This window comes from Leptinotarsa decemlineata, unplaced genomic scaffold (assembly GCF_025532065.1).
Source record: "Leptinotarsa decemlineata unplaced genomic scaffold, Ldec_3_MD MMD2_tig00002082_RagTag_RagTag, whole genome shotgun sequence".
NCBI lineage: Eukaryota > Metazoa > Arthropoda > Insecta > Coleoptera > Chrysomelidae > Leptinotarsa > Leptinotarsa decemlineata.
In genome coordinates, this window is record NW_027412573.1 from 165,442 (window position 1) to 191,817 (window position 26,376).

The 26,376-nt window shown below is 32.2% G+C and overlaps 3 protein-coding genes and 1 long non-coding RNA gene across 8 annotated transcripts; 2 read left to right on the forward strand and 2 right to left on the reverse strand.

Moving 5' to 3' along the window:
• Nucleotides 1–3,483, forward strand: LOC111509127 (ribonuclease H; the record flags this gene model as incomplete). Its single annotated transcript, XM_023164820.2, has 5 exons — nucleotides 1–164; nucleotides 869–1,126; nucleotides 1,393–1,484; nucleotides 3,017–3,192; nucleotides 3,339–3,483. Coding segments are annotated over 5 exons (786 nt in total), but the record flags the coding sequence as incomplete, so codon positions are not given.
• Tbh (Tyramine beta hydroxylase) lies at nucleotides 3,342–25,357 on the forward strand. 4 transcript variants are annotated; one of them, XM_074176736.1, is made up of 10 exons: nucleotides 3,342–3,438; nucleotides 16,718–16,932; nucleotides 17,049–17,195; nucleotides 17,272–17,538; nucleotides 17,905–18,102; nucleotides 21,629–21,713; nucleotides 21,774–21,940; nucleotides 23,743–23,928; nucleotides 23,991–24,178; nucleotides 24,944–25,357. In XM_074176736.1, the coding sequence occupies exons 2-10, from the start codon at nucleotides 16,828–16,830 to the stop codon at nucleotides 25,173–25,175; spliced, it is 1,575 nt and encodes a 524-aa protein (XP_074032837.1). In that variant the 5' UTR covers nucleotides 3,342–3,438; nucleotides 16,718–16,827; the 3' UTR covers nucleotides 25,176–25,357. The 4 variants fall into 4 exon arrangements, 3 of the variants coding, with proteins under 3 accessions (XP_074032837.1, XP_074032836.1, XP_074032838.1); XR_012465765.1 differs by lacking the exon at nucleotides 3,342–3,438 and adding an exon at nucleotides 12,787–16,190 and having other exon boundaries at nucleotides 23,978–24,178; nucleotides 24,944–25,077; XM_074176735.1 differs by lacking the exon at nucleotides 3,342–3,438 and adding an exon at nucleotides 12,787–16,190.
• On the reverse strand, nucleotides 6,557–10,727 carry LOC111509128 (casein kinase II subunit alpha). 2 transcript variants are annotated; one of them, XM_074176739.1, is made up of 4 exons: nucleotides 10,505–10,727; nucleotides 8,975–9,385; nucleotides 8,513–8,859; nucleotides 6,557–7,016 (listed from the first exon to the last, which is right to left on the reverse strand). In XM_074176739.1, exons 1-4 carry the CDS (start codon nucleotides 10,525–10,527, stop codon nucleotides 6,724–6,726), a joined length of 1,074 nt encoding a protein of 357 aa, XP_074032840.1. In that variant the 5' UTR covers nucleotides 10,528–10,727; the 3' UTR covers nucleotides 6,557–6,723. The 2 variants fall into 2 exon arrangements, with proteins under 2 accessions (XP_074032840.1, XP_074032839.1); XM_074176738.1 differs by lacking the exon at nucleotides 10,505–10,727 and adding an exon at nucleotides 9,469–9,631.
• LOC141482865 (uncharacterized) lies at nucleotides 24,830–25,467 on the reverse strand. Its single transcript, XR_012465766.1, has 2 exons — nucleotides 25,346–25,467; nucleotides 24,830–25,260 (listed from the first exon to the last, which is right to left on the reverse strand). It is a non-coding gene; the product is annotated as an uncharacterized lncRNA (long non-coding RNA).
• Nucleotides 25,468–26,376: the final 909 nt, after the last annotated feature.

Here is a 26,376-nt window from a genome sequence, read left to right on the forward strand (position 1 = left end):
TATTCTTTAAAAAGACTTTCTGAAGCGGAGCGACGAGCTAAATTGCTTAAATTAGAAGTAAAAAGTATTCGACAAGAGATAGCTTCCTTGCACAATAGTATTGCAACTGAACAGAACCAAAAAAATATTATTAATATTAATATAGGACAAAGAGTTGGAACCAGGTAAGTTATAATACAAATTCTTTCATTTCAGCGAACTTCGTACCACCTTAGAATTAATAAATTTTATATTAAGTAATTAGCTGATTCATATTAATAATTTTTTACTGTTTTTGAGAAGCAGGAAGTCGAACCATACTATCACGACCAGTGTTGCCAGAACATTTGCATGTTTAGCAGTTGATTTTGTGACAGAAAAACAGTAAACTGATACAAAAAACAATAGAAAATATATTTTATAGCTACATACCACCTACATACATGGTAATTTCCAATATTTACATTTATCTGATTAATATTATAAATAGTAAACTGAGTTATGAATAGATTTCAATTCTCAAACAGTACAACAGTATGCGGAGAGCCAAAAAGGAATATCTTCAGTGAAAGCAGTAGACCTGGCAACAATGAACACGGCGCTTCTTTCGCATGATTTCTTCATCTGCAGTGGGTTGATTCGCAACCCTATTTATAATAACTGTCACGGTAATGGAGCAGCTATCTCTCCTATTGACAAAATGAAAACTTTTTCAAAGATTATTATGTTAGGGAATTATCCAAAAAGGTGCTAATGAGGAGTTGAAGACTACTGTCTCCACTTGAAATCTTTAATTAGTCCCCCTGGAAATTGAAAGCCGAAAGGTTTTTCCAAAACTAATCAATAAAAAATGTTCCTTTCATAATCATATTAATATACATTTTTTCAGGCGATCAGTCATTCTAATCGATCCACTTCCAGGCTCCTCTACGACAGAGACGGATGGTCCTGCTGTTGCGGAGTCCTCAGGTAGTTCATTCGTTGAAAGTTCAACTTTCACTGGTCCAGCAGCAAGAAAAAAACTCAAAGCATCATTCAATAAAGAAGGAGACCATGTAATAGTTTATACCGATGGATCATGTGAAAACAATGGCAAATCTAATGCTAAAGCTGGTATCGGAGTGTGGTTTGGAGATAACCATCCCCTGTAAGAGAATTCATTTTGTCCAATATAAAAAGTATTTATTTATAGTATCTCGCATTTACGGATCAGACAAGCTATATATAAATATTGAGAATTTGCTATATTTCTGAATTCGTAGTAATCAGAGTTCAAAGTTTGAATTTCAGTTGAGTATCTTGACCCACTGTTTGTATATCTTGGCTAAAATTGAAATTTGTATTCTTTCAACTAACGCAAATATGCTGGGTCTTTGTATTAATGGCTACACACTGTACAATATTTTGTTTCAGGAATATTTCAAAGCCGGTCGAAGGAAAAGCCACCAATAATACAGCCGAGATACAAGCATGTATTCAAGCACTCCACCAATTGAGGGATCAAGGTAAACAATAGGTCCTATTCACTTTCACTGAAGAATCATGTGTAAATTGTAATACTATCTATTATTTTTTAATTGTTATTTCATAATATGAACATTTCCTTCACATTTCCCCCTCAACCCGTATTCTTTGGTTCTTATTTATTAACTTGTCTGCTTCTTTCTGTACTGTGTTGGGGTAGAAATAAGAAACAACTTCTTAATTGAAGTTTATGAAATTGTACTTTTGAAAAAACTACTGCAGACTCATTTTTTCAATGATATCTCGAACAGCTCATTAATGGTTGCTCCTTCATATACTTTGTATAATACTGAACCCTTTCAAAGGTCTTATACGAACTTATCCTCGAGAGAATCATTTACCAAATTTAGTGTCATTCTTCACTCGTATTGCAGGAAGCCCCTCTTTCCTATATGCCTAAATCTAGGTTAAATCATCATGAGTTGAGTAGACTATACATAAATTAACCCTAATGGTTTCTTTGAGATTAACCAAGTTATGCAGACATGTTTGACGAAAATGTAGGCAATATGAATTTTGATATATTTTATTCGGTAGTGTTGATTGTGAAAATAATAAGAAAACCTGAAATATTTTTAACTTAATATTTTTTCTCTATATTAACACAAAATCCGGTTTTAATAACTGATCATATTTGAAAATTGAAATATTATTTCCACTATTGAAAAATTCAAAAATAAAGCGTCATTTTCAATAAAGTGTCACTAATAAACATTCCCTTTATTTTTGGTGTTTTGAAAAGATTTTCTTGATGAGATTTCTGAAATAACTACTGAATTTGGTATTTGAATTTCTGACAAATCTGTATAGATAAAAATTCAAAAATAGAAATACCTATAGAATTTTCTTATTAGTCAGTGGGCTATGCTTCAAGACTGGCAGTAAACAAATCTAAAGCAAATGAACTTTAAATGTTCAAGCCAGTCTCGATATACCTACACAGTAGGTTAAATGGACTGACGCCTATCAGAAAACAACTACTCCCCTGGCTAATACCACGAAGGGCGTTGGATTATATCCGACAGGCGTCAGTGCAGGAATCTTCACAGAAAATTTCCTGCATATGCAATTGGCAATATAACTGAAAGAGTCGACCTTCAACTTTGTAATCAAAATTATGACCAAATTCAACTTCTTTACGGTGGTTTCAGCAAGTTACCATTAATTATTCACCGAACCAGAATACGGTTTGTCATATTTTGTATATGAGCAGTATCAATAGAACTTTGACATTTGATAACATATTTTCCAAATAACTCAAACTCAATACAAGTTTCAAAAATTTGTATTTCAAAATTGGATATAGTGATTATATGTTGACTCCAACCCGTGCTAGGAAGCGTACGTTAAAACGTACGACCTCGTTAATCCTCAGACTCAGTTTCGACTTTTGGAGGTTGTCGTTGTCTAGCTGGTTAATGGAAAACAGATTTTAAAACATTTTTTAATTCTTAAATGTTTTTTGAGTTGTTGGGGGTTTAACACAGCTGAATATTATGATCTCAATTTGCAGGTGAAAAAAAGGTGAAGATAATAACTGACTCACAGTTCACAATAAACTGCATAACAAAATGGATTAACAACTGGAAACGAAATAATTGGAAGACTGCTTCAGGTGGTGCTGTCAAAAATAAAGAGGATCTTCAAAAGTTGGACGAAATAATCAAAAGTTTTTCAGATGTTAAATGGGTAAGATTATTTAAACATAACTTCGGAAAGAATTATGGAACTGAAAATGTTGAAGTTGAAGATAATCTTTTTCACAACTTTTCAATTCGAAATAACAGTACTCATATAGATTTGAAACAGCCAAATTATTTTTGTCCTAATTTCAGCATCATGTCGCTGGCCACCAAGGCATTAAAGGAAACGAGGAAGCTGACAAGTTGGCAAGGAACGGTGCACTTTCGTATCGAGCCACTCGAAAGTGAAAATGTAAATATGTATCTTTAAGCATTTATTAAAAACATTTAGAACGTTTTCGTGATCATGTTTTCTGATTTATTTCAACTGTTTTATCAACATAAGTTATATCGAATTTGATTGACTATAAAATGATATATATATATATATATATATATATATATATATATATATATATATATATATATATATATATATATATATATAATATATATATATATATATATATATATATATACCGGGTGTCCCACATTTTATGTGACAGGCAATATCTGGTTTGTTGAAGGAGATACACAAAAATGTTTCATACAAAAGTTTTAGGAGTTCATGAGAGATATATTTTGATATAATTTTTAAATATACAGGGTGTTTGGTGTAGGTGCTACAGACCAAAATTCCATTTTTTAAAATAGAACGCCCTGTATATCATTACATATTCAGATGCTACGTTAAATTCTAATATCATTTCATGTTTGGTTTTTGAAATTCGGTTACGGCGTTGTTGACTTATTGCTTAAAATGTAAAGTCTTGAGAACGACTATTATTTTTTAAAATATCTCATACAATTATTCTCTCTGCATCAGATCACATGAAAATTAGTCAAAATTTTGGGTGTTCGAAGTAATGGTTTCAATTTTGAGTTGTGGAATTCAGTCAGGAATCATTTTAAATATGAAACAATTGCGAAATTGAAAGAGGTGTATTCGAAAACAAATCTTATATTATATATATATATATATATATATATATATATATATATATAACCGGTGTCCCACATTTTATGTGATAGGCAATATCTGGTTTGTTGAAGGAGATACACAAAAATGTTTCATACAAAAGTTTTAGGAGTTCATGAGAGCTATATTTTGATATAATTTTTAAATATACAGGGTGTTTGGTGTAAGTGCTACAGACCAAAATTCCATTTTTTAAAATAGAACGCCCTGTATATCATTACATATTCAGATGCTACGTTAAATTCTGATATCATTTCATGTTTGGTTTTTGAAATTCGGTTACGGCGTTGTTGAGTTATTGCTTAAAATGTAAAGTCTTGAGAACGACTATTATTTTTAAAAATATCTCATACAATTATTCTCTCTGCATCAGATCACATGAAAATTAGTCAAAATTTTGGGTGTTCGAAGTAATGGTTTCAATTTTGAGTTGTGGAATTCAGTCAGGAATCATTTTGAAGATGAAACAATTGCGAAATTGAAAGAGGTGTATTCGAAAACAAATCTTTAATTAATAATAATGTAAATAATATAACTTGATAAATCATTTCATAAGAATGGTAGGTACCTAGAAATAAGTCATAAAAATTTCAAAGTGATGCCCATTAGATATTATACAGGCTTCGAAACGTCGAATCACTTCTCTCGTACAAGTCGCTCTTATAATATCAGGCGTAATATCACTGCACGCTAGTCGAATTTTCATCTTCAGATCATCCACATTCAAAGGGGGAGTAGTGAAAACAATATCTTTTAAATAACCCCATAGGAAAAAATCAAGCGGTGATAAATCTGGGGAACGAGCCGGCTACCGAATTGGACCCTTATTACCAATCCATCTATTTGGGTACGTTCTATCCAGATATTCAGTAACAACCTGTGAATTGTGAGGCGGAGCACCATCTTGTTGCCACCAAATTCCTTGTCGTTCTGCTATGGGAATATCTTCCATCAACTGGATCAAATCATTTTCTAGAAAATGTAAATATCGCAATCCATTGAGATTTTCATTGAAAAAGTAAGGTCCTATGATGCGGCCATTGAACAATCCACACCATACATTAATACCCCAAGTAGTTTGAAAATTACTTTCGTGGATTCAGTGGGGATTTTCTTGAGACCAATAGTGACTGTTATGTCGATTCACAACTCCATTATTGTGGAATCGCGATTCATCGCTCCACAAAATTTGACTGAATATGTTAGGACTTTCATGTAATATTACCTGAATACAAGCAATGAATTCAAGTCGTCGTTCAAAGTCCGTGGGTTTCAAACCTTGTACCAACTGAATTTTGAATGGGTGGTATTTATTTTCTTTCAGAATTCTCTGTACATTAGATTTACTCACACCGACTTCTTCTGCAAGAGTACGGATAGAAACATGTGGATGAATAATAATATGAGCACATTGATCTCTAAATCTTCAGTTCTAACAGATCTCGTATGATGACGATGCTTTATAGTAGAAGGAAATGACCCAGTTCGCAATTTTTCTACAACTCTCGAAAAAGTCATTCGTGACGGAATGGGTCTGTCTGGAAAACGTTCTTGGTATAGACGTTGTGCTTGACGGCAGTTTTTCTGACATTCCCCAAAAATTAATAACATATCAATGCAATCACTTGGACTAAACGCAAAAGGCATACTGGAGTTTTCGCACAAAGAACACAGTTACTGTTTTGCAAAGAATCACTGAATCGAACTGACAAGTAGATACAATTCAACAACATTTGTTACTATGGCATCAACAAGCATAAGCTACTTGATGAAATTGTGCAATATAAAGCAATTCACCCTCAAGTTAGTCACATTCTCAAGAATTTCAATATGATATTCAACTGATATCGATATCGTATCGTAGAGGTGAGAATAATGGTTTGAATTCAGTAGTAGTCTAGTTCAATTTAATAAAAGATATAGACTGGATTCGTGTACGAGTAAATAAGCTTTATATTTAAGGAAAAGTGCAATAAGTCAACAACGCCGTAACCGAATTTCAAAAACCAAACATGAACTGATATCAGAATTTAACGTAGCATCTGAATATGTAATGATATACAGGGCGTTCTATTTTAAAAAATGGAATTTTGGTCTGTAGCACCTACACCAAACACCCTGTATATTTAAAAATTATATCAAAATATAGCTCTCATGAACTCCTAAAACTTTTGTATGAAACATTTTTGTGTATCTCCTTCAACAAACCAGATATTGCCTGTCACATAAAATGGTGGACACCCGGTATATATATAACTCACAATTTTCAAAAATTTGTTTGTTGGTGTCTTGACACACACACATTCAAATAAATGGGATATTATTTATTTGGCTCAATATTGAAATAATTCTCTGAAATAGTTTAAAACTCAAGGTCAAACACTTCACAAAATATAGGAACAAAATATATTACATCAATACTTTCCAAAATTTATCAAACAGGTTTGCAGTCGAAAAATAGTCAAAAAAAAATGGAAACTTCAAGAAACAGAGGTACCTATCGAAGAGCCCGACAACTCAAAACTTTCATAAACAGAATTCTAAACTGCAAACAGCCTCTTACTGAGCGTCTTCCGTCGCCGTCAATCCAGAAGGCGATCTTCCGTATATTTTCCGTCTGACTGGCGAGAAGTACTTGTGGTTCAACGCCTCTCTGGCGGTGATTCGCTCCATGTGGTCGATCTTGAGGAGTGACTCGAGCAGATTGATGGCTTGGTCGGTGATCAGGTACTCGTGTTCGGTGTGGACGAAACGTTGCCAAGATTTCCTTGTATGAGTCCCTATGAGAGACTGCAGTTTTGCTTCGATTGCAATGTTGTATTTTTTCAGGTATGCGTGGAGTTCGATAGTTCCTGAAATTGTTCAATTCAAAGAATTCAATTGTGAAATGGTTTAATAGATTTGGATGTGGTTTTCAGTACATAGTTATCCATCCATGAGGATATACATACTCTACATTATTAATCAAACGTATGATATTAAAATAATCATAATACACATAATTTTATGGAAGCAATAGAGATAAAACCATTATGTAACTTACTTGTTACTTGATGAAAATCAATAACACTATCCAGGATAATAATTAAACAATTTTCACACCATTTTGGACATCAGTTCAACTGATGAAGCTACTGTGTAGCGAAATATATCTTGAATAAAATTCATTGTGAAAATTATAAAGTAATTATAATATATTATAATAATTATTATATATATATATATATATAATATATATATATATATATATATTATATATATATATATATATATATATATATAAACTGTACCAAATATATATGCATTGAACTGTACAATAAATTACCAAATCGATACAAAATATTTATAAATAGAAACTAGTGTGTTCACGGACAGAGATGCTAATATAATGTTTATTTTTTTTCTTTTTGGCTCTGTTACTTGATATAAATTAATAACGCTACCCATGATAATAATCATACATTTTTCGCACTATATATATTATTTATGACAGGTTTCTCAAAACGGTAGCTTCATAAGTTGGACTGTACATCAGACTATTCTACAATGTTCTCCTTATAACAGTAGATAATTACAAAACTTGATAATCTAATTATTATTTCTGTTGAAACAATTGCAATACAATTTACTTCTAGGTATTTTATGCTAATAATCAACGTATTGAATTTTGTAATTGAATTCTAATAATTTGTTTGTTTTTAAAATTAATCATTTATCTAATCAACTGTTGTAATCACCTATTGTTATATAAAATACTTAGAATAGTTTGATGTACCAAACTGATGAAGCTACTGTGTATCGAAACACTCGAAACATTTCTCAAATAAAATTTATAGTGAAAATTATATAATTGTTATCATTGATAATGTCTTTTTTTACCAATTGTTTGTTGTTCACGTAGACATCTTTATTTTGTCTATTAAAATATAACATTAATATTAGTCACCATGTCTCTTCACATACACACACACCAAATTACATGGAAAAAATACATACATAATAAAATAATAAGTTTGCTTCCCATTTATATTTCAAATAAAATTGGTTAATAATGTTAGTTTGAACTCCCATCTTTTATTTTTCATATAAGGTATCTGCATGATATTTTGATATTATTATCATAATTTTTCCTCAAACAAAAAAAAAAAACTATAATAATCTTTACTTGCTTTTGAAGTAGATAGAGATGGCATACAAGCACAAAAGTCTGATTTTTTTATCTTCCATAGTTTATATCACTAAAGACCTTTACATTCTATTTCACTTTTATGGTATGATACTCTCAAATAAATTGGTAATATATTATTTTTGAAAGGAATGATGAGCAATAAGTGAACATGACTATTACCCAATACTTTAACGATTCTAACCAACTGGTCATAGTTGTCCATCCCATGGAAAAATGGTTCTTTCCTGAACAGCATAGAAGCGAACATGCATCCCAGAGACCACATATCCAAGGAATAGTCATAGTAGCCATAGTCGACCAGCAATTCAGGCCCTTTGAAGTACCGAGAAGCTACCCTGACATTGTACTCTTGTCCGGGATGATAAAATTCTGCCAAACCCCAGTCAATCAAACGTATCTTGCGGTTCTCCTGATCTATCACGATATTGTGTGGTTTCACATCACGATGCATTATGCCCCTGCTGTGGCAATAATCTAGAGCTTTTAGCACTTCATATAGATAGTACCTAAAAGAAATTTCAAGTCAAACTAAAAATATATTTTCACAATAAGTTCTCCTCCTTGCGAAAGAACAAAAAAAAAAAGGTATACAAACTATTCGGACTGAGAAAATTATAAGACCTAGAATCTGACTCGCTGAGTTTCAAATAGATATTCTTGAAATCTTCGTTATGAACCAGCTGCTCGAATACCAAGGCAGTCTGGTCGATGTTGGGCATGTTCACCACTGCCAAGAGCTTCACGATGTTGGGTCCTCCTTTGAGGCAGTCCAGAATTTTTATTTCCCGTTTAACTTTTCTCTTCCTTACCGGTTTCAACATTTTTATGACGACTCTTTCATTTTTTGGTTCATGCGAGCCTTCAAAAACGATGCTGTACTTGCCGTGTCCCAGCTTTCGAATAAGTGAGTAATCATTGACGTCTTCATATTCGGGTACGTATTTGTCATACTCATAGTAAGAACTCAGCTTGTTGGATAAGACATCTGCATATACCTTGGAGACAGTTTTTACTTGATTACTTTTGGAATCTCTAAAAATTAGTAAGACTATTTAAATATACATTTCAACATTCAAGGACCTCCATCTGAAAGCAATCTTAGTTATAGCTTTTACCTCAAAAAAATAATTTCCGGGATATCACTGGTTGTAGGGAGTTTTGTTTGGTGTAAATTGAGCAGGTACATGAGTATTTATAAAGTGTGAACAAACTTGATCAAGTGGATACCTATCATAACTTTATTTAGAATGAAATAGAAATTTTTATTCTTAGATAAGATAAGATTGATAAGACAAACATGGGTGTTTTATTAAACTTCTGACTATATTTTTAGGGATTGACAACTATTTGCATCAATAATTCAAAAAAGCAAAATAACTTTTCCAATTGAAGGGGTTATATTTTTAGGAGTGATTAATTTTTGGGAAAGAATGTTTTTTGGCTTTCTACTACTCCATCTTGATACAAAAAATTGTGGGAATCTTCCAAAGAAAGGAAGGAAGTAATCAATTTGAAAATAAGTAACTTTATACATGGATGTGTAGATCATGCAAAGAAGCAAGTTTCAGACACAAACTGGAAGAAAGCCCTCCTGAAACAGCTATTTTCATATAAACATTGAATTACACAAACTGAGTAAAGAAAATATACTTTTCTTTACTCAGTTTGTATCTTCTGTATAATTCAGTGTTCATATGAAAGTATTTGTTTCGAAAGATTTTTTTCTTTCGTGTCATTCAATGTTTATATGAAAGTAGCTGTTTCAGGAGGGCTTTCTTCCAGTTTGGGTCTGAAAGTTGCTTCTTTGCATGATCTACACATCCATGTATAAAGTTACTTATTTTCAAATTGATTACTTCCTTCCTTTCTTTGGAAGATTCTCACATTTTTTGTATCAATTTGGAGTAGTGGAAAGCCAAAAACTTTTTCATGTAATCATTAAATTACCAAAATTACGTTAAATACCAATAAAATACATAAATTGAGCCCATGTCAAAACTGCCAAATTGATATTATAATGCAAGATAACATTAAAACAGTAAAAAAAATTATATTAAAAATTTCTAGTTGAAATTTGATAGAAAACGTCATTTAAAAATTACAATTCAATAAAAATATTCGATTTGATACATTAATTTCAATGATACTTACGAAAATTCATCATAATTTTCCATTTGTCAAAAAAATCGTGAGAACTAACTTTTTTGACAAGACACTCGAATTCAATTTTGAACAGTTTCAATGACACTTTGATTATCTAAAAAAATAACCTAAATATTTCGAAACATTTTGGAATGGTGCACTTCGTGATTACATTAAATTATCACAAATTAAAAACTTCAAGATCCTTTACTTGTTCTTAACCTAAAACCAAAACAAAAGTGGTAAATACCGGTATGGTGATTTTGTTTGTTTAATGCTCTCAGAAATCGAGCAGTGAGCTGATTGAAACATTTACCTTGGTACTTGTTGAAATACAAGTTGCAAATAAATTAAAAAAAGAGGATAACGGTTGTATATTAAACAAGGGCCGTCCATTAATCACGTGAGGCTTGAAAGGGGATTTAGCAAAAATCATGAAATATCACAACTGAGAGGTGTAGTAAGATATTACCTACATGTATTTATTTTTTCGTGAAACGCGCGATTTCTAAACCGCCGTTGCTAGACACCAAGTCCCCACGCACCACGAAGGCGGCCCGGCTCGGCTCCCAGTCACCAGATATACATAGATATATTCTGTTATTTCTCGCCGAATACATGCATACACCATTACTTCGTACGTTTTTCATGAAAATAATGTAGAAACTAGGAGATCGTATAAAGACCTATTTGCAGAGTAAAAGAAAGGAAAAATTTCGAGATTCTTTGTAGGTACTTGAAAATACATGTGAATTGGGTGTGGGAGGGGGGTCAGTCTCAAACCTTGCCACGTACCACCAAAGGGAAAGGGGTTAATAAATGCTAAAAAACATCACGTGATTAATGGACGGCCTCAACTACAAACGGACATTCTGAGCTTGTCCAAGCGGATGATTCGCGGTAAATTTTCGAAAAACTTTGTTGGTGTCCAATCAATATTTTTAATACTGCAATTTGTATGGTAGAGAAAGACAGTTGTTATGGATTTTTACTCAAATAGTGTTCCTCTAGCATTTCTAGAATCTAGAAATAGTATACGATTTTTGAAACCATCAAATTTTTAGGTTACACTGTGAATTTTTTTGTTGAAAGTTGAACTGTACACACATTATTGATATTGTAATGGAGCTGGCAATAACTTATACAGTGTGTGTCAAATTGAGCTTGCATTAGAAGTTTGTGATTGAGTTAAATTATCAAAAAATGTTTCATGTAAAAGTTTTAAATGTTAATGCAGTGGGTTTTCCTGATTTATGACAAACTTTAATTTATAAGAAGTAATCTCGACTCAAAGCTTTAGTGTCAGTGATATTGAAGTGATCACTTCTTATATGGGAGGGTAACCGTTTTGTAACATAATGCAGCAGTATGTCTGGCTTCCCTTTCTCCTCTCTCTATCGTGACGGAGAAGTATCCCGCTCGCGTGGGCACGAAAGTCTACTAATGGGAAGTTATTATTAACTAGATATGGTGTTCATTCAGTAAATGACGGAAGAAGTAATTTTGGGGATTTTCTACCCATTATTACAAGCTAAAGTGTCATCCAAAAAAAATTTACCACTATACAAGAATGGGTTTACACATTTGATTATATTTTAAATAACATAAGAAGAAATCTGGAACCTGTTATTTTTGTAAATCCTGTAATTACACCTGAAAAACTGTTTTTAACGCTGAAAAAGTCGGTGAATGAAAGTAAACTCTCCTCTCTCTCTATGTATACCTAAATAATGTTTATGAACATTATAAAAATCTAACCAGCATCTAACGTAATATTCTTTTATTATGTGAAACATAGCTGAAAAATAATACTAATTTTGTGTGGGTACTTTATTATTATCATTATTTAATTCTACAAAAGTAAAAATTGGCTTATGGTAGCTATAATATATATACATACATAAAATAATCAATAAAATATTTCATTAATAAATAACCTTGCCTCACATTATCATAATAATATACATAAACTTTTAAGAAGGTTATAACCTAAAATTTTCTTAAGTTAAACAATTTCAATATTGAATAGTTCAACTTAGATTAGTTTAAGTTTTTTTTACATCTGATCAATACCGTAGATTGCTGAGGAGAGTGGCGTAATGACTGCTACCTAAAACCTTCCGAATTATTTTTTAATTTTTACTACATTATCCACATCTTTATATATTTTTTTTTCAATAAAAACGTTTAATATATTTTTTTCTTTATTTTATTTTCAAGTTTTTAGTTTCTATTTTTGTTAGGTACTCAATTCTTCTCATTCTGTTTAGTTCATCTAGTGCCTCTTTGCATCTTTTTTAAAGTGTACTACTATTATACTAGCAAGGCACTGTCATTTGATACCCATATTGTGATAGTTGTGAAACAATATGAAATCCGCCATTTCGTAGCTGCGGCCGTTTTGGATTTACAATGATACAGAATTTATTAAATTGTATTGTCATCAAAACTAAATGTGTGTACCAAATATCAGATCAATCTGTCAACAGGAAGGGGTCAAACTTCAATTACTAAATTCGATCCAAACAAATAAACAAACAAAAAAAACAGGGCAAGCTAAAGAAAACTGTTTAAAAAACAAATTATTTTGCAATATTCTCCCAGTAAGTAAAAAACGTTTCCCATTGAACATATGTTGGAAGATCGTTAGTGTTTTTCCATTATTTCGAATAAACAATGATTTAGTTAGGAATATATTTTCGAAAAGTGTATCACGAGTTTGAGAATTCATGTTTGCAACAAACAAATAATTGATGCGAAAATAAAAACTTGTATCCCCCTCTCCACTCACATCGTCTTAATTTCAACATCAATTTCATCTACCGGGATGCCCTCGTATTTGGCGAAATATTGGCCGGAAAGGAATTTAATGAAGTGGAACTTATTCCATTGTTGAATTCCATCTCCAACTATAAATGAATGGAGGTCGAGCGTGATCCACCTAAATTGCATTCCTCGCGAGGGATATATATTTTTTGTTCTCATCTTCACTTTTGTAAGCAACTTCCATGGTAATAAATTTTTAATGTTCTCTCGAGGCAGTTTTATAATATTTTCATCATGTACATTTCTGCTTATACCAACAAATCTGGCCTGCTTCAGAAGTAGCTACCTACTATATTTGAATAATAGTATAAAAACCAAACCGTGTTTGTGTCTTTCTTGAGAAAAAAATTAGGAACGTTATCAAAAGTAGACAAGTATGAGCAAGTTTCATTTGATTTAATTGAAGTTGTAAATGAAAACATTGAGTTGACTTGTGGCTCTTGTCCAAAACTGTATATTGGCCAAACAGGAAGAACATTTTTCCAACGAATTAAAGAACATAGGAGTAGTTTTGTAAATAGAAAGACCAATTCCACATTTGCAAACCATCTTTTAGCAGAAGGACATGAGTTCAATCATGAGTACGAGGTGTTACATTTAGAAGAGAAGAGTTTGAAACTTAATCTTCTAGAATGTTTAGAAATCAATAGATTCAGGAATTCGGGTAATTTACTGAATGATCAATTAGAACTCAATAACTCTCCGTTACTGAATATATTTTTTCAAATGTGAAAATGGAACATAAGTGCAGGTAATTTAATTCGTTAGAAACTCAGGTAAAATATCAGCTACTTAAAATTCAGGTACTTCGTTTACAGGTACTTTGATTTCAGGTACTCCATAAACTATATATATATTTAGTATTGAATGTGTAGAATTAGTTGAAAGACACGCCAGATGAAGCCATTGTATGGCGAAACACGTGTTGCGTTTTTGTAAAACAATTTAGTGAAAATCTCACAATAAAGTGTTTTTGGAATACGTTAGAAAATGGCATGTTAATATTGAAAATTCATCAAATACAACTCTCAAACTATGTCAGTTTCAATAAATGTATCGTTATTTCCTAATTTGCAGGTTATTTTGAAATTGATTGATTTGATCGGTATATTCATCATTTAACCGCTATATTTCAGACATATTATTATGGAATTTTAGTTAGGCACTAAACAAATTTCTATATCAAAATTGTATATACCTAAGCTTGATGATAACGTTTCCTGTCTAATTTAATCAGTACCTAGCGGCGAAGCCAAATTAATCCTGGAAGCTATGTTATCATTTCAATTTACAATAAATTTCAATTTAATCAGTTGCAGCATCCTGAAATATTCAAATTCGTGTTGATGATTATAAGACTTGGGTTTTGATTTTCGAATACTAAGAACACATATAATGATTTTACACATTTCTGTCGATGCGTTGAAAAAATAAAAACTAAACTATAATAATAACAGCCAGATTTATTGGAGGAATATTGGTTATATGACAAATGGTATAAATGATTTGACAAAACTTTGTAATACCAATTACTATAGGTATCTTGAAAAATAATAATAGAATATTTTTATCGGTGAAACGGGTAATAAAAAAAAGTTACTTGTTTGTAATTATTTAAATAATGATTTTGACGTGGTACACAGCCACTTTAGGAAATATTAACGAAATAGGTATAGTATGAAAGAGGTTATTGTTATGTTAATAATAGTAAATATCAGATAAAAGTGAATAATTCCAAATAGTATTAATATTAAGATAGTTTCATTAAGGTATAGTTCAAGGTTCCATCTTAGGGTTTTCTTATGAATGTGCACATATCCCGCAGGATAATATCAATAGGTAATCATTGAAAAAGCGTGTGCAAATAATCTACATTATATGTGTAAAATCTGAAACCTATAAAACTTGTCAATGTCAAAATTATTTTCAATGTGATAAAAGTTTCATTCCTGCAACGGACAGCTAATAATGGGAAACCCGTCTTTTGCTAACTGAAATTTTCGTGTACATCCTTGAAAATGAAATTCATAATAATCAGTTGACTTTTGTTTGAAGGTGGTTGACTAACACTTTCTTATACTGGTACATATACGTAGATAATATCTTAATTTGTTTTACTGGTACAGGCATGCAGTTGGGCAAGTTTGTCGCATTTGTTAATTCCATTCACACACATCAACGAAATTCCCCACCACTTGAATACGTGTAAGAAAAGCATATATAATATTTGTATGAACACATGTTTGGAATCTTTGGTGTAGTAATGAATATTACTCTGGAGTTTGTTCCCAACACCAAATCGTTCTTTTAACACCTCGACACGTGTTTCGATCATCTTCAGGAGGGAGATCAAACAGAGGTGTTTCTCAAAGATCATATGCTCAAAGGCATTTGATTTCAAGTAATCAATTAATAAGGAAACTGCCTACCTTTCTTCAATGGCACACGTGAATCTATCCCTCCGTTGGTTTGGAATAAAAGCACATAAAATAATCGCATGAATATATTTTTCCCAAAGATATACCTACCAATTCACAATTAAACTTAACATTTCCGAACTGGATATAAACAACAGAATTTCGATAGTGGTTTATTACATACGTTATATGTATTCATCAAGTATCGGCCAATTTCATAAGATATGAGAATTGCTAATTACCGGGAACCGCGAAGAAGTATTCCTGTTTTCAGGGAAAGCTCCTCAACAAATTCGTCATCTAGAGTCTGCGCGTATTTCTCGATATTAAAGGAAAATTAAAATGAACGCGGACCAGTTCTCATAGCGCGACAAATATCGTGCGAAGGATGATCCGAACTCGATTAATATGTTGCATCTTATGGGTTATTTCAGCAAGATTTTGTATTACAGGTATGTGCCAGATATTGCTATAGACAAAAAACATTATTACTTGATTTTGTATTGAAAATTTTCATTATTATAAATTCAGTTTATTCTTCAGAAACTGCAATTTTTTTTAAACAAAGACCGAAACAACTTTAATGTCCAACAACAAAAGCAATTACTTCTTTCCGCTATATTTTCTTTAGTTCTAGACGTACATGCAAAATGAAAATAATATTTTATTTTGGAAATGAAATATTTGTAATGAGACATTTGCTGATTAATTTGATTTCGAATGACTAAACGAAAAAAAGTAGTTTCAATTATTCTGAAGAAATGTGTAGTTACATCATCAATAAAAGTCTGTACAAAGTACTCTCTCATATTTTTTTTATCTTCTTCAAGTGGTGTATATGTGCAATAATGAAATTGAATTCAAACAACTGAGTAGAATGAAATTTCAATAATTTTTTTTTATACAACTTGAAAGTGTTTCAATGTAGGTATTCCAAATTTATGAAATTCGAAATTTTAGCGGTTGACTTTGTTTGTAGAAAGAAGTGATAAAATATATCACGTCTCTTTGAAAGAAGACAATTCCATAACTTTACACTGGACCTTGGATTATGGTAGAGAAACTATAATTTTTGAAATTCACCTTCCGATGGGTTATGGATGGTTTGCTCTTGGATTTTCTGATAGAGGCGAAATGTTTCCAGCAGATTACTGTTTGCTGTGGGAAAATTTACAAGGAAAATTATCGTTTCAGGTCAGAATGGTTTGAATTAATAATAATAATAGAAAGTATTAAGTAGCTCAATGATTTTTTTCTAATATATAGTATTTTTTGTAAGATATTTAAGAATATAATCCTGTACTTTTCAGGACATATTCTCAAAAGACGATGGTGTGGTACATTTGGACAAACAACAAGACTGTAACAGATTCCGGATCAAAAGAAGAGGTGGCACAACTAAATTCACTTTCGAAAGAAAATTTGATACATGCGATAGAATGGATTACATCATTGAGGTAATCAATAAGTAATTCTGTCGATTATTTGTTGGAATCAAATATGAAGAAAAACTAAATTTCACTTTTTCTTTAGGATGGAACAACCCACGTAGTATGGTCAAGAGGACAGCACAAATTGTATCAAGTGAACGGTTTGAACATAAGTTCTTCTACAGAAGATCATGGAATGGTTAGGGTACACCTGTTGAAAAATGATGATGTGAGCACGGATCTCCCATCTCACGTGAAGATTATGGATATTGTTACTGACAAAGTTAAAGTACCTAACGAAGAAACAACATACTGGTGCCATGTTTATAGACTCCCGGATGAATATAAGGATAAACACCATATATATCAAGTATGCCCCATTTCAGTGTTTTTCATTCCTTTTTCAAACCTACATTCTGAAACATTTCAGTACATTTGCTATTTTGAAAAATGTATTTATTATAACTTATTCAACTAACACTTTATTGTGAGATTTTCACTGAACGGATTATAAAACCACAAGTTTAACTATACAATAGCAATAAAGTGTTTCTTGAACACGTCATGGATATTCATCAAGTATCGGCCAATTCCATCACATATAACCTCTATGCAAAAATAGTTGCTAAAATAGTTTTTCACAACAGAAATATTTTAAATTGATGAATAAAAACAGAGATATCATTAATTTCTTGCGAAACTGAAGAACTGTCGCAATAATAAAAATATATTTCAGTATGAATCCAACATTCAAGAATCAAGTCAAGGAACAGTTCACCACATGGAAGTATTTCACTGTGAAGCTGCCGCAAATGAAGATATTCCATTATATGTAGGAAATTGTTTCGCCAAAGACAGGCCACCCAAAACACAAGTTTGTAAAAGAGTCTTGGCTGCATGGGCTATGGGTGCACCTCCATTTATCTACCCTGAGGTAATAATAATAATTTTTATTCTCGTTAAATAGTACGAAGTTAGAAGTATAACATTTCAATATATGTACAGTGAGAAAGAAGTCGTCTGGGAGTAAAAACAGTTATAAAACAAAATTATTGTAAAATAACACTCATAGTTATGAGTATTGAAGTTTAAATACCTGAATATAAAACATATACCGGGTGTCCCACATTTTATGTGACAGGCAATATCTGGTTTGTTGAAGGAGATACACAAAAATGTTTGATACAAAAGTTTTAGGAGTTCATGAGAGCTATATTTTGATATAATTTTTAAATATACAGGGTGTTTGGTGTAGGTGCTACAGACCAAAATTCCATTTTTTAAAATAGAACGCCCTGTATATCATTATATATTCAGATGCTACGTTAAATTCTGATATCATTTCATGTTTGGTTTTTGAAATTCGGTTACGGCGTTGTTGACTTATTGCACTTTTCCTTAAATATAAAGTTTCAAAAAAACGTATTTACTCGTACACGAATCCAGTCTATATCTTTTATTAAATTGAACTAGACTACTACTGAATACAAACCATTATTCTCACCTCTACGATACGATATCGATATCAGTTGAATATAATATTGAAATTCTTGAGAATGTGACTAACTTGAGGGTGAATTGCTTTATATTGCACAATTTCATCAAGTAGCTTATGCTTGTTGATGCCATAGTTACAAATGTTGTTGAATTGTATCTACTTGTCAGTTCGATTCAGTGATTCTTTGCAAAACAGTAACTGTGTTCTTTGTGCGAAAACTCCAGTATGCCTTTTGCGTTTAGTCCAAGTGATTGCATTGATATGTTATTAATTTTTGGGGAATGTCAGAAAAACTGCCGTCAAGCACAACGTCTATACCAAGAACGTTTTCCAGACAGACCCATTCCGTCACGAATTAATTTTTCGAGAGTTGTAGAGAAATTGCGAACTGGGTCATTTCCTTCTACTATAAAGCGTCATCATACGAGATCTGTTAGAACTGAAGATTTAGAGAGCAATGTGTTGGCTTATATTATTATTCATCCACATGTTTCTATCCGTACTCTTGCAGAAGAAGTCGGTGTGAGTAAATCTAATGTACAGAGAATTCTGAAAGAAAATAATTACCACTCATTCAAAATTCAGTTGGTACAAGGTTTGAAACCCACGGACTTTGAACGACGACTTGAATTCATTGCTTGTATTCAGGTAATATTACATGAAAGTCCTAACATATTCAGTCAAATTTTGTGGAGCGATGAATCGCGATTCCACAATAATGGAGTTGTGAATCGACATAACAGTCACTATTGGCCTCAAGAAAATCCCCACTGGGTCCGCGAAAGTAATTTTCAAACTACTTGGGGTATTAATGTATGGTGTGGATTGTTCAATGGCCGCATCATAGGACCTTACTTTTTCAATGAGAATCTCAATGGATTGCGATATTTACATTTTCTAGAAAGATTTGATCCAGTTGATGGAAGATATTCCCATAGCAGAACGACAAGGAATTTGGTGGCAACAAGATGGTGCTCCTCCTCACAATTCACAGGTTGTTACTGAATATCTGGATAGAACGTACCCAAATAGATGGATTGGTAATAAGGGTCCAATTCGGTGGCCGGCTCGTTCCCCAGATTTATCACCGCTTGATTTTTTTCCTATGGGGTTATTTGAAAGATATTGTTTTCACTACTCCCCCTTTGAATGTGAATGATCTGAAAATGAAAATTCGACTAGCGTGCAGTGATATTACGCCTGATATTATAAGAGCGACTTGTACGAGAGAAGTGATTCGACGTTTCGAAGCCTGCATAATATCTAATGGGCATCACTTTGAACAATTTTTATGACTTATTTCTAGGTACCTACCATTCTTATGAAATGATTTATCAAGTTATATTATTTACATTGTTATTAATTAAAGATTTGTTTTCGAATACACCTCTGTCAATTTCGCAATTGTTTCATATTCAAAATGATTCCTGACTGAATTCCACAACTCAAAATTGAAACCATTACTTCGAACGCCCAACATTTTGACTAATTTTCATGTGATCTGATGCAGAGAGAATAATTGTATGAGATATTTTAAAAAATAATAGTCGTTCTCAAGACTTTACATTTTAAGCAATAAGTCAACAACGCCGTAACCGAATTTCAAAAACCAAACATGAAATGATATCAGAATTTAACGTAGCATCTGAATATGTAATGATATACAGGGCGTTTTATTTAAAAAAATGGAATTTTGGTCTGTAGCACCTACACCAAACACCCTGTATATTTAAAATTTTTATCAAAATATAGCTCTCATGAACTCCTAAAACTTTTGTATGAAACATTTTTGTGTATCTCCTTCAACAAACCAGATATTGCCTGTCACATAAAATGTGGGACACCCGGTATACATATTTCTGATGGTTAGGATATGTAAAAAAATATAAAAAATATGGAATTTTTTTCACATACTTTGAAATTCATCGAGTGTGAAGCAGGTTTTTTCAATAAGGGCTTTTCTGAATCTTGATTTGAAAATGTTCAAATTTGGTGATATATTGATAATGAGAGCTTTTTTGGTAAAAAGTTGTCCTATGAATATTGGGCATTAGTTTATCTCTAGAACGAGTTGTATAATGATGTTGCTGGGTAAACATACTTCTTAAATAAAGAGATCAGCGACAGTTGAAACCTCAAGATTTTTGAATGCATCTCTACATGTATTTCTCCGCCCAATACTGGCAAGGATTCTTATTGCATTTTTTCCATATCGCAAGTGACAGCTTAGAAAAATCAACTATAATGTATAGCAGTTGTTTCTCAATTTACTACACATTCTCTCAATATGAGGAGTCCATGTGAGCTTCTGATCCAATATGAGGCTCAACATTTCAGTAGAAATACAAGTTTTGACTTGCAGATCCTTGTTGTCGTAGATAACAAAATGTTCGGTTTCTAATTGAGAAGTTCATCAATCCTGTTTTAGATGTGTTGAGTGTCAAGTGATTTTATTTTCGCCAATGTGTTCATTTGTTCATATACTTCTTGAGTTTCTTCCTTGAGCATCGTTACGTTAAGTTCTCCGAATATGAAATTCGTGTCATCTGCATATGCTTCTGTTTAAAAGGTTGGAAGTCCTTGAAAATATTCCATCAGATTATTAGCGCGTATATCAAAAATAATGAAGGACCCAATATTGAACCCTGAGTAATACCCTGCTTAATGGTTACTAACTGACAGTATTTTCAACTCTGACACTTGTCCTCTATTTTCCGAATAAGATTTCATCAGTTCTAGAGCAATTCGTGATTTTGTACAATCTATGAACAATTCACAAATATGGAATTTATGTCGAGTGCATTCAACACATGATTAAAGAATCCATAAAGTGTCGTTTCTATAAAGATTATATCATTACTGCTGTAAAATCGATACCATTTTTAATGCGATTGCAAGATTGTGAACTTTACACATTTATAAATAGTCTATGTTATTTTATGAATTTCTTGAAATATTTCAGGAAGCAGCTCTTCCTATAGGAGGTGATAATTTCAATCCACATATAATGTTGGAGGTGCACTATAATAATCCAGAAAGAAGAGGAGGTAAATTATAGAAATCAAAATATTTACGAAAAAAAAATCCCTAACCATTTCGTTCTCTAGATTTGATAGACAGTTCTGGCATTCGGTTCCATGTCTCTAAAGAATTAAAACAAATGGATGCAGGCGTGATTGAACTGGGATTGGAATACACAGACAAAATGGCTATTCCACCAGGACAGGAGTCATTTTCGTTAATCGGCTATTGCACAAGTGCCTGTACGGCTATGGTGAGTAGTTTATTAAAATCTCTAAAAAGCAATTGCATTTATTATTTTCGCGAATTTTTTTTATCTCATAATTTTCTATGAATACCTTACCTGAAATGCAATGTTTACTAATGTCTTCAATAAACTATGTGTTATCAAAAGTGGGATAATATATGACACAAAAGACACTTTATAAACATTAGTGGAAATGGCTGGTAATTTGTTTCAACAATTGACTCTTGACCAATTGACTGTTCGACCAACTGACTGTTTGACAGGTTTCTTAGAAAGAGATGATTCAATGAATTTTCAATTATTTTTTTTTCCATGTTGAATTGCTTTTAGTTATTATAAAGTGCGGAACATTTCAACGCGACAATTTATGAAGATTGAAGAAAATTTTTGTAAAAACATTTCATTTTAGTAGGTACTTTTTTGATAAGAGAGAATTTAGTAAATTGATGGATGTAGCTGTTATTACGTTGTAGATCATCATTAAAAATGAGAAATTTTATTTTGTAACTAATATTACTGCAATTTCGTCCTGTGAGGACATTTTCAAACAATTATGGTAATTGTTTGAAAATTTTATTTGAAAGATTTATTTCTCATTTTCCAAGAGAAGATAGTGTTGCGTCACTCTCGCCGAGAAAGAACTATCAACTTGTTTCAATAGAAATGAGGTCTTATGTTAACTTTTTTGATAGGCATTTCAATTCTTTATCCAACACTTTTTATTTTTAGAAATCGGATAAACTGTCCCTGACTAATAAGCAGTTTTATATTCATTTAAAGGATCTGCAAACTTCATTCAATGTTTACTATTAGCTGCCTGACTTTTATGAAGTGTGTATACCAATTCATTTCCTACATTATGAAATGTCCCTGGAAGAAAAGAGAATTGAAACTTTCTATGTTTTTTACCACTTTTATTTGTAACTAAAGTTACTGCAGTTTCTTCTTATAAGGACATATTCACATTATACATTTAATGTATACGTTTGAAAATGTCCTACATTCAGCAATTTAAATGTGCCTGGGTTAATTTCATTGCAAACAAATCTTTTTCTATCCACAAGTTCTGAAATGAATTGCGGTTGTGTACTCTAGACTTCAGATGTCACGTATTCCTCCAAAAATATGTAGAGGCGTCATATCAGGTGTTCTGGTGAGCTTTTCTAACGGAATACAACTGCTTCTCTACTGGTTTAGATAATTGACAAACCCAAATGAGTTTTCAATTATATGAGCAAGATAAGGTACCTCATTATGATGACAGGCTGGTTTAAAAGTGGATGGATGACAATTATCCAAACGTGCTCCCTCAGAATGACCCGGTAGATTACCTGATATGAAGTCCTTAGATTTTTGGTGGGGACTCGTACAATCTAAAGTATACTACACAAACGCAGTCTATTCTAGAGCTCATGAGTTGCTCGTAACGATATTACCCCAGAAACATTCCATGATCTTAAAAATGAATTTGTAAACAAAACTCATTATTGTCAGGGACGTGAATGGTGAACATTTCAAACATTTGCAGCAACGAACTGGAGTAAGTTTTGAGTATATTTTTCTTGAAACAAACACTTTTCAAGACGCGTTTCGCAATAGCTACCAAGGAAGCTACGGTGTTAGCGAAAAAATGTCTGAAAATTGTTTCATTATTGTCTTGGATAGAATGATTAGTTTTTATCAAGTAACAAGTCAGTCTATTCCCAATTTTTTTAGAGCATCATTACTTTTAAACGGAAAGGCAGAGACCTTATAAATAATTACCAACAAAAAGATTATGTAAAGAACGAGACTTCAACATCTTTCAGAGTTTGCCACCCAAAGGTATAACCATCTTCGGATCCCAACTTCACACTCACCTGACCGGCATTAGAGTGTTCACAAGGCATATTGACGAATATGGAAGGGAGTTACCAGAACTGAACAGGGATAATCACTACAGCACACACTTCCAAGAAATCAGACGTCTGAAAAATCCTGTGAAAGTCCTGCCCGTAAGTAATAAAGCTGTTTGAGTCAGTTTCCATTACTTTGAACATGAAGAACGATGTTTTAGGGTCACAGTTTGATCACTCAATGCGACTACAGTACAAAATATTTGGAAAACGTGACATTCGGCGGATTCAGCATCAGTGACGAAATGTGTGTGAACTACGTCCACTATTTTCCTCACACAGATTTGGAGGTTTGCAAAAGCTCTATAAGCGACCAAGCTTTGAAAACTTATTTCAGATATATGAATGAGTAAGTATTCGTTCATTTCGTCAATTACATGGCTTCAAATATTAGTATCAAAACGACCATTCCCTACGGTATTTTTTTTACCTAAAAAAGGTGTAGTTTTAAAAATTTTGTTAAGGCAGTAGGTCCAAATTTAGACTAGTACAGTTAATATACTATAGTTAGGATACCTAGTATTGAATAACTAAGTTCCATACCCATGTAGCAGTTTTTTACATAAATTTTAATCATTTCCTTGAAATAAAAGTTCTACATTTTTTTTTACTATTCAGAGAACAAACATTCAACATTATTATTTACTTTTACTGTGGCAAGCAAAAAAATACTTTCAACTTTCATCAAACACCATATCTTACACTTTTGTAATTCCGGCAATAGCAGTTGAATTCCATTATAGAATTATTGGAGTACAAACTGAATAGGAAAAAGAGTTTTTTGTATAATTCAATGTTCATATGAAAGTAGTCGTTTCGAAAGTTTTTTTTATACGAACGTAGTTGTTTTGAGAGGGCTTTTCCTTCCAGTTTGTGTCTGAAAATTACTTCTTGCATCGTCTATATATCTTTGTAAAGAGTTTATTATGAAATGCATTGCGTTCTTCCTTTGGAAGATTCACATACTTTTTGTATGAAGATAGAAGTAGAAAGCCAAAACTTTTCTTTCCAAAAATTCATGATGTATACATAAAATACACTTTTAATCTGTGCACAAGGAAATGAAAGTAAACTAGTAGTTTTAAGAATGATCAACAAATTATGTTTTTCTTAGATGGGAAGGCCAGACTACTTCTCCAGAAAAGGGTGTTTCCGACAACTACAAATCCATAGAATGGAACAAGATGAGGGTACAACTATTGACTGAAGTGTATGACGAAGCTCCGCTGAGTATGCAGTGTAACATGTCAAGTGGCGACAGATTTCCAGGTTACTGGGAGAATGCTCATATACCACCGATATTGATGCCATTACCGCCTCCATCAAGAAAATGTGACATAATCTGAATTTGAGGATCAATAACTCAATACCAATAAAACATAATACATAAGGACATAATAACATAAGGACATAATCTTAGAGTTCTATTACCTAAAAATTTAGAGTTTTTCATATTACCCAGGTGTAGAAATTTCTGTGTGTAGTTACTATACTTAGGAAAATATATGAAACTAACTATTGGAGGAAATGTTCTTCATTTCTGATTTTGCTGTAGCCTCTGAAGGCGAATCTTCTAGTTTAGGTTTTTTTGCTGGCATGTCCCTTTGATCCTCATTCATAACTGGTTATATAAACTAATACTCAGTATTTATTTAACTCTCTATAGTACTTTAACGATAATAGTATATTTTCTACTCTGAAGGAATGAGGTTAAGTTTATGATCTAACATCTTCTTCTTCTTCTTATTTCTTTATTGGCCAGGAAAGATCATTGTTAATAATAATATCGTCACAATAAGATTTATATTATAATAATTCTTGCACAAAACAAACACATTACCGGTCATCTTTGTGATAATTTAAAACAAACGACATAGACATTTCGTGACCTGTCAGTTGCGTTTTGTTATAAGAAATGAACAATGAACGTGAGTTGTCAGAATCAATGTGAAGCTGTCAGTTGCGTTTCATTATAACAGGCCACTATATTTATCCTATTCCCAACGAAAACAAATCCAAAAACACAAAAATCATAAAAATTGGTCCAGCTGTTCTTTAGTTATGAATGGTGTAACTAACACGACTTTGTCCATCCTTGTCAGAGATACAATTAAAAGATGATATCATATTGTTTTCATACTTCATTGATGTAACCCTGGTATTATGTACAGCTTGTCAAATGTAGGAAGAGCTTTCTGAATTCCGTTATGGTCCCGCCAACTAGATGTGCGTTCGTTAGAAGACTATGAGAGCGAGAGAGAGAGAATTTCCAAGTCTCTTCCTAGATTTGACAAGCTGTAGTTGAACCACTTTTATTATATTACCCAGATCAAGTTCAAATTTACCTTTTTTATCAAAATTAGTTATTTATATAATTAAGTTTGGTAGTACCTGCTACTATATGAAAAACATTCTGGTATAGTTTATGAATCAGTTCAACCGATTAAACTACCTGGTAGCGAAACGAGTCGTGAATAAAATTTACGGTGAGAAAATTGAACAGTCATTATCATGGGTAGTGCTATTAATTTTCATCAAGTAACGGGT

Coding starts and splice junctions, on each gene's coding strand:
- LOC111509128 (XM_074176738.1), bottom strand. CDS start 9,539: ATGTACCTGCTCAATTTACACCAAACAAAACTCCCTACAACCAGTGAT. Junction 9,386..9,468: donor CCGGAAATTATTTTTTTGAG/GTAAAAGCTATA, acceptor ACTAATTTTTAG/AGATTCCAAAAGTAATCAAG. Junction 8,860..8,974: donor CTCAGCGAGTCAGATTCTAG/GTCTTATAATTT, acceptor AATTTCTTTTAG/GTACTATCTATATGAAGTGC.
- Tbh (XM_074176735.1), top strand. CDS start 16,127: ATGATCCGAACTCGATTAATATGTTGCATCTTATGGGTTATTTCAGCA. Junction 21,714..21,773: donor TAATCCAGAAAGAAGAGGAG/GTAAATTATAGA, acceptor TTCGTTCTCTAG/ATTTGATAGACAGTTCTGGC. Junction 21,941..23,742: donor CAAGTGCCTGTACGGCTATG/GTGAGTAGTTTA, acceptor AACATCTTTCAG/AGTTTGCCACCCAAAGGTAT.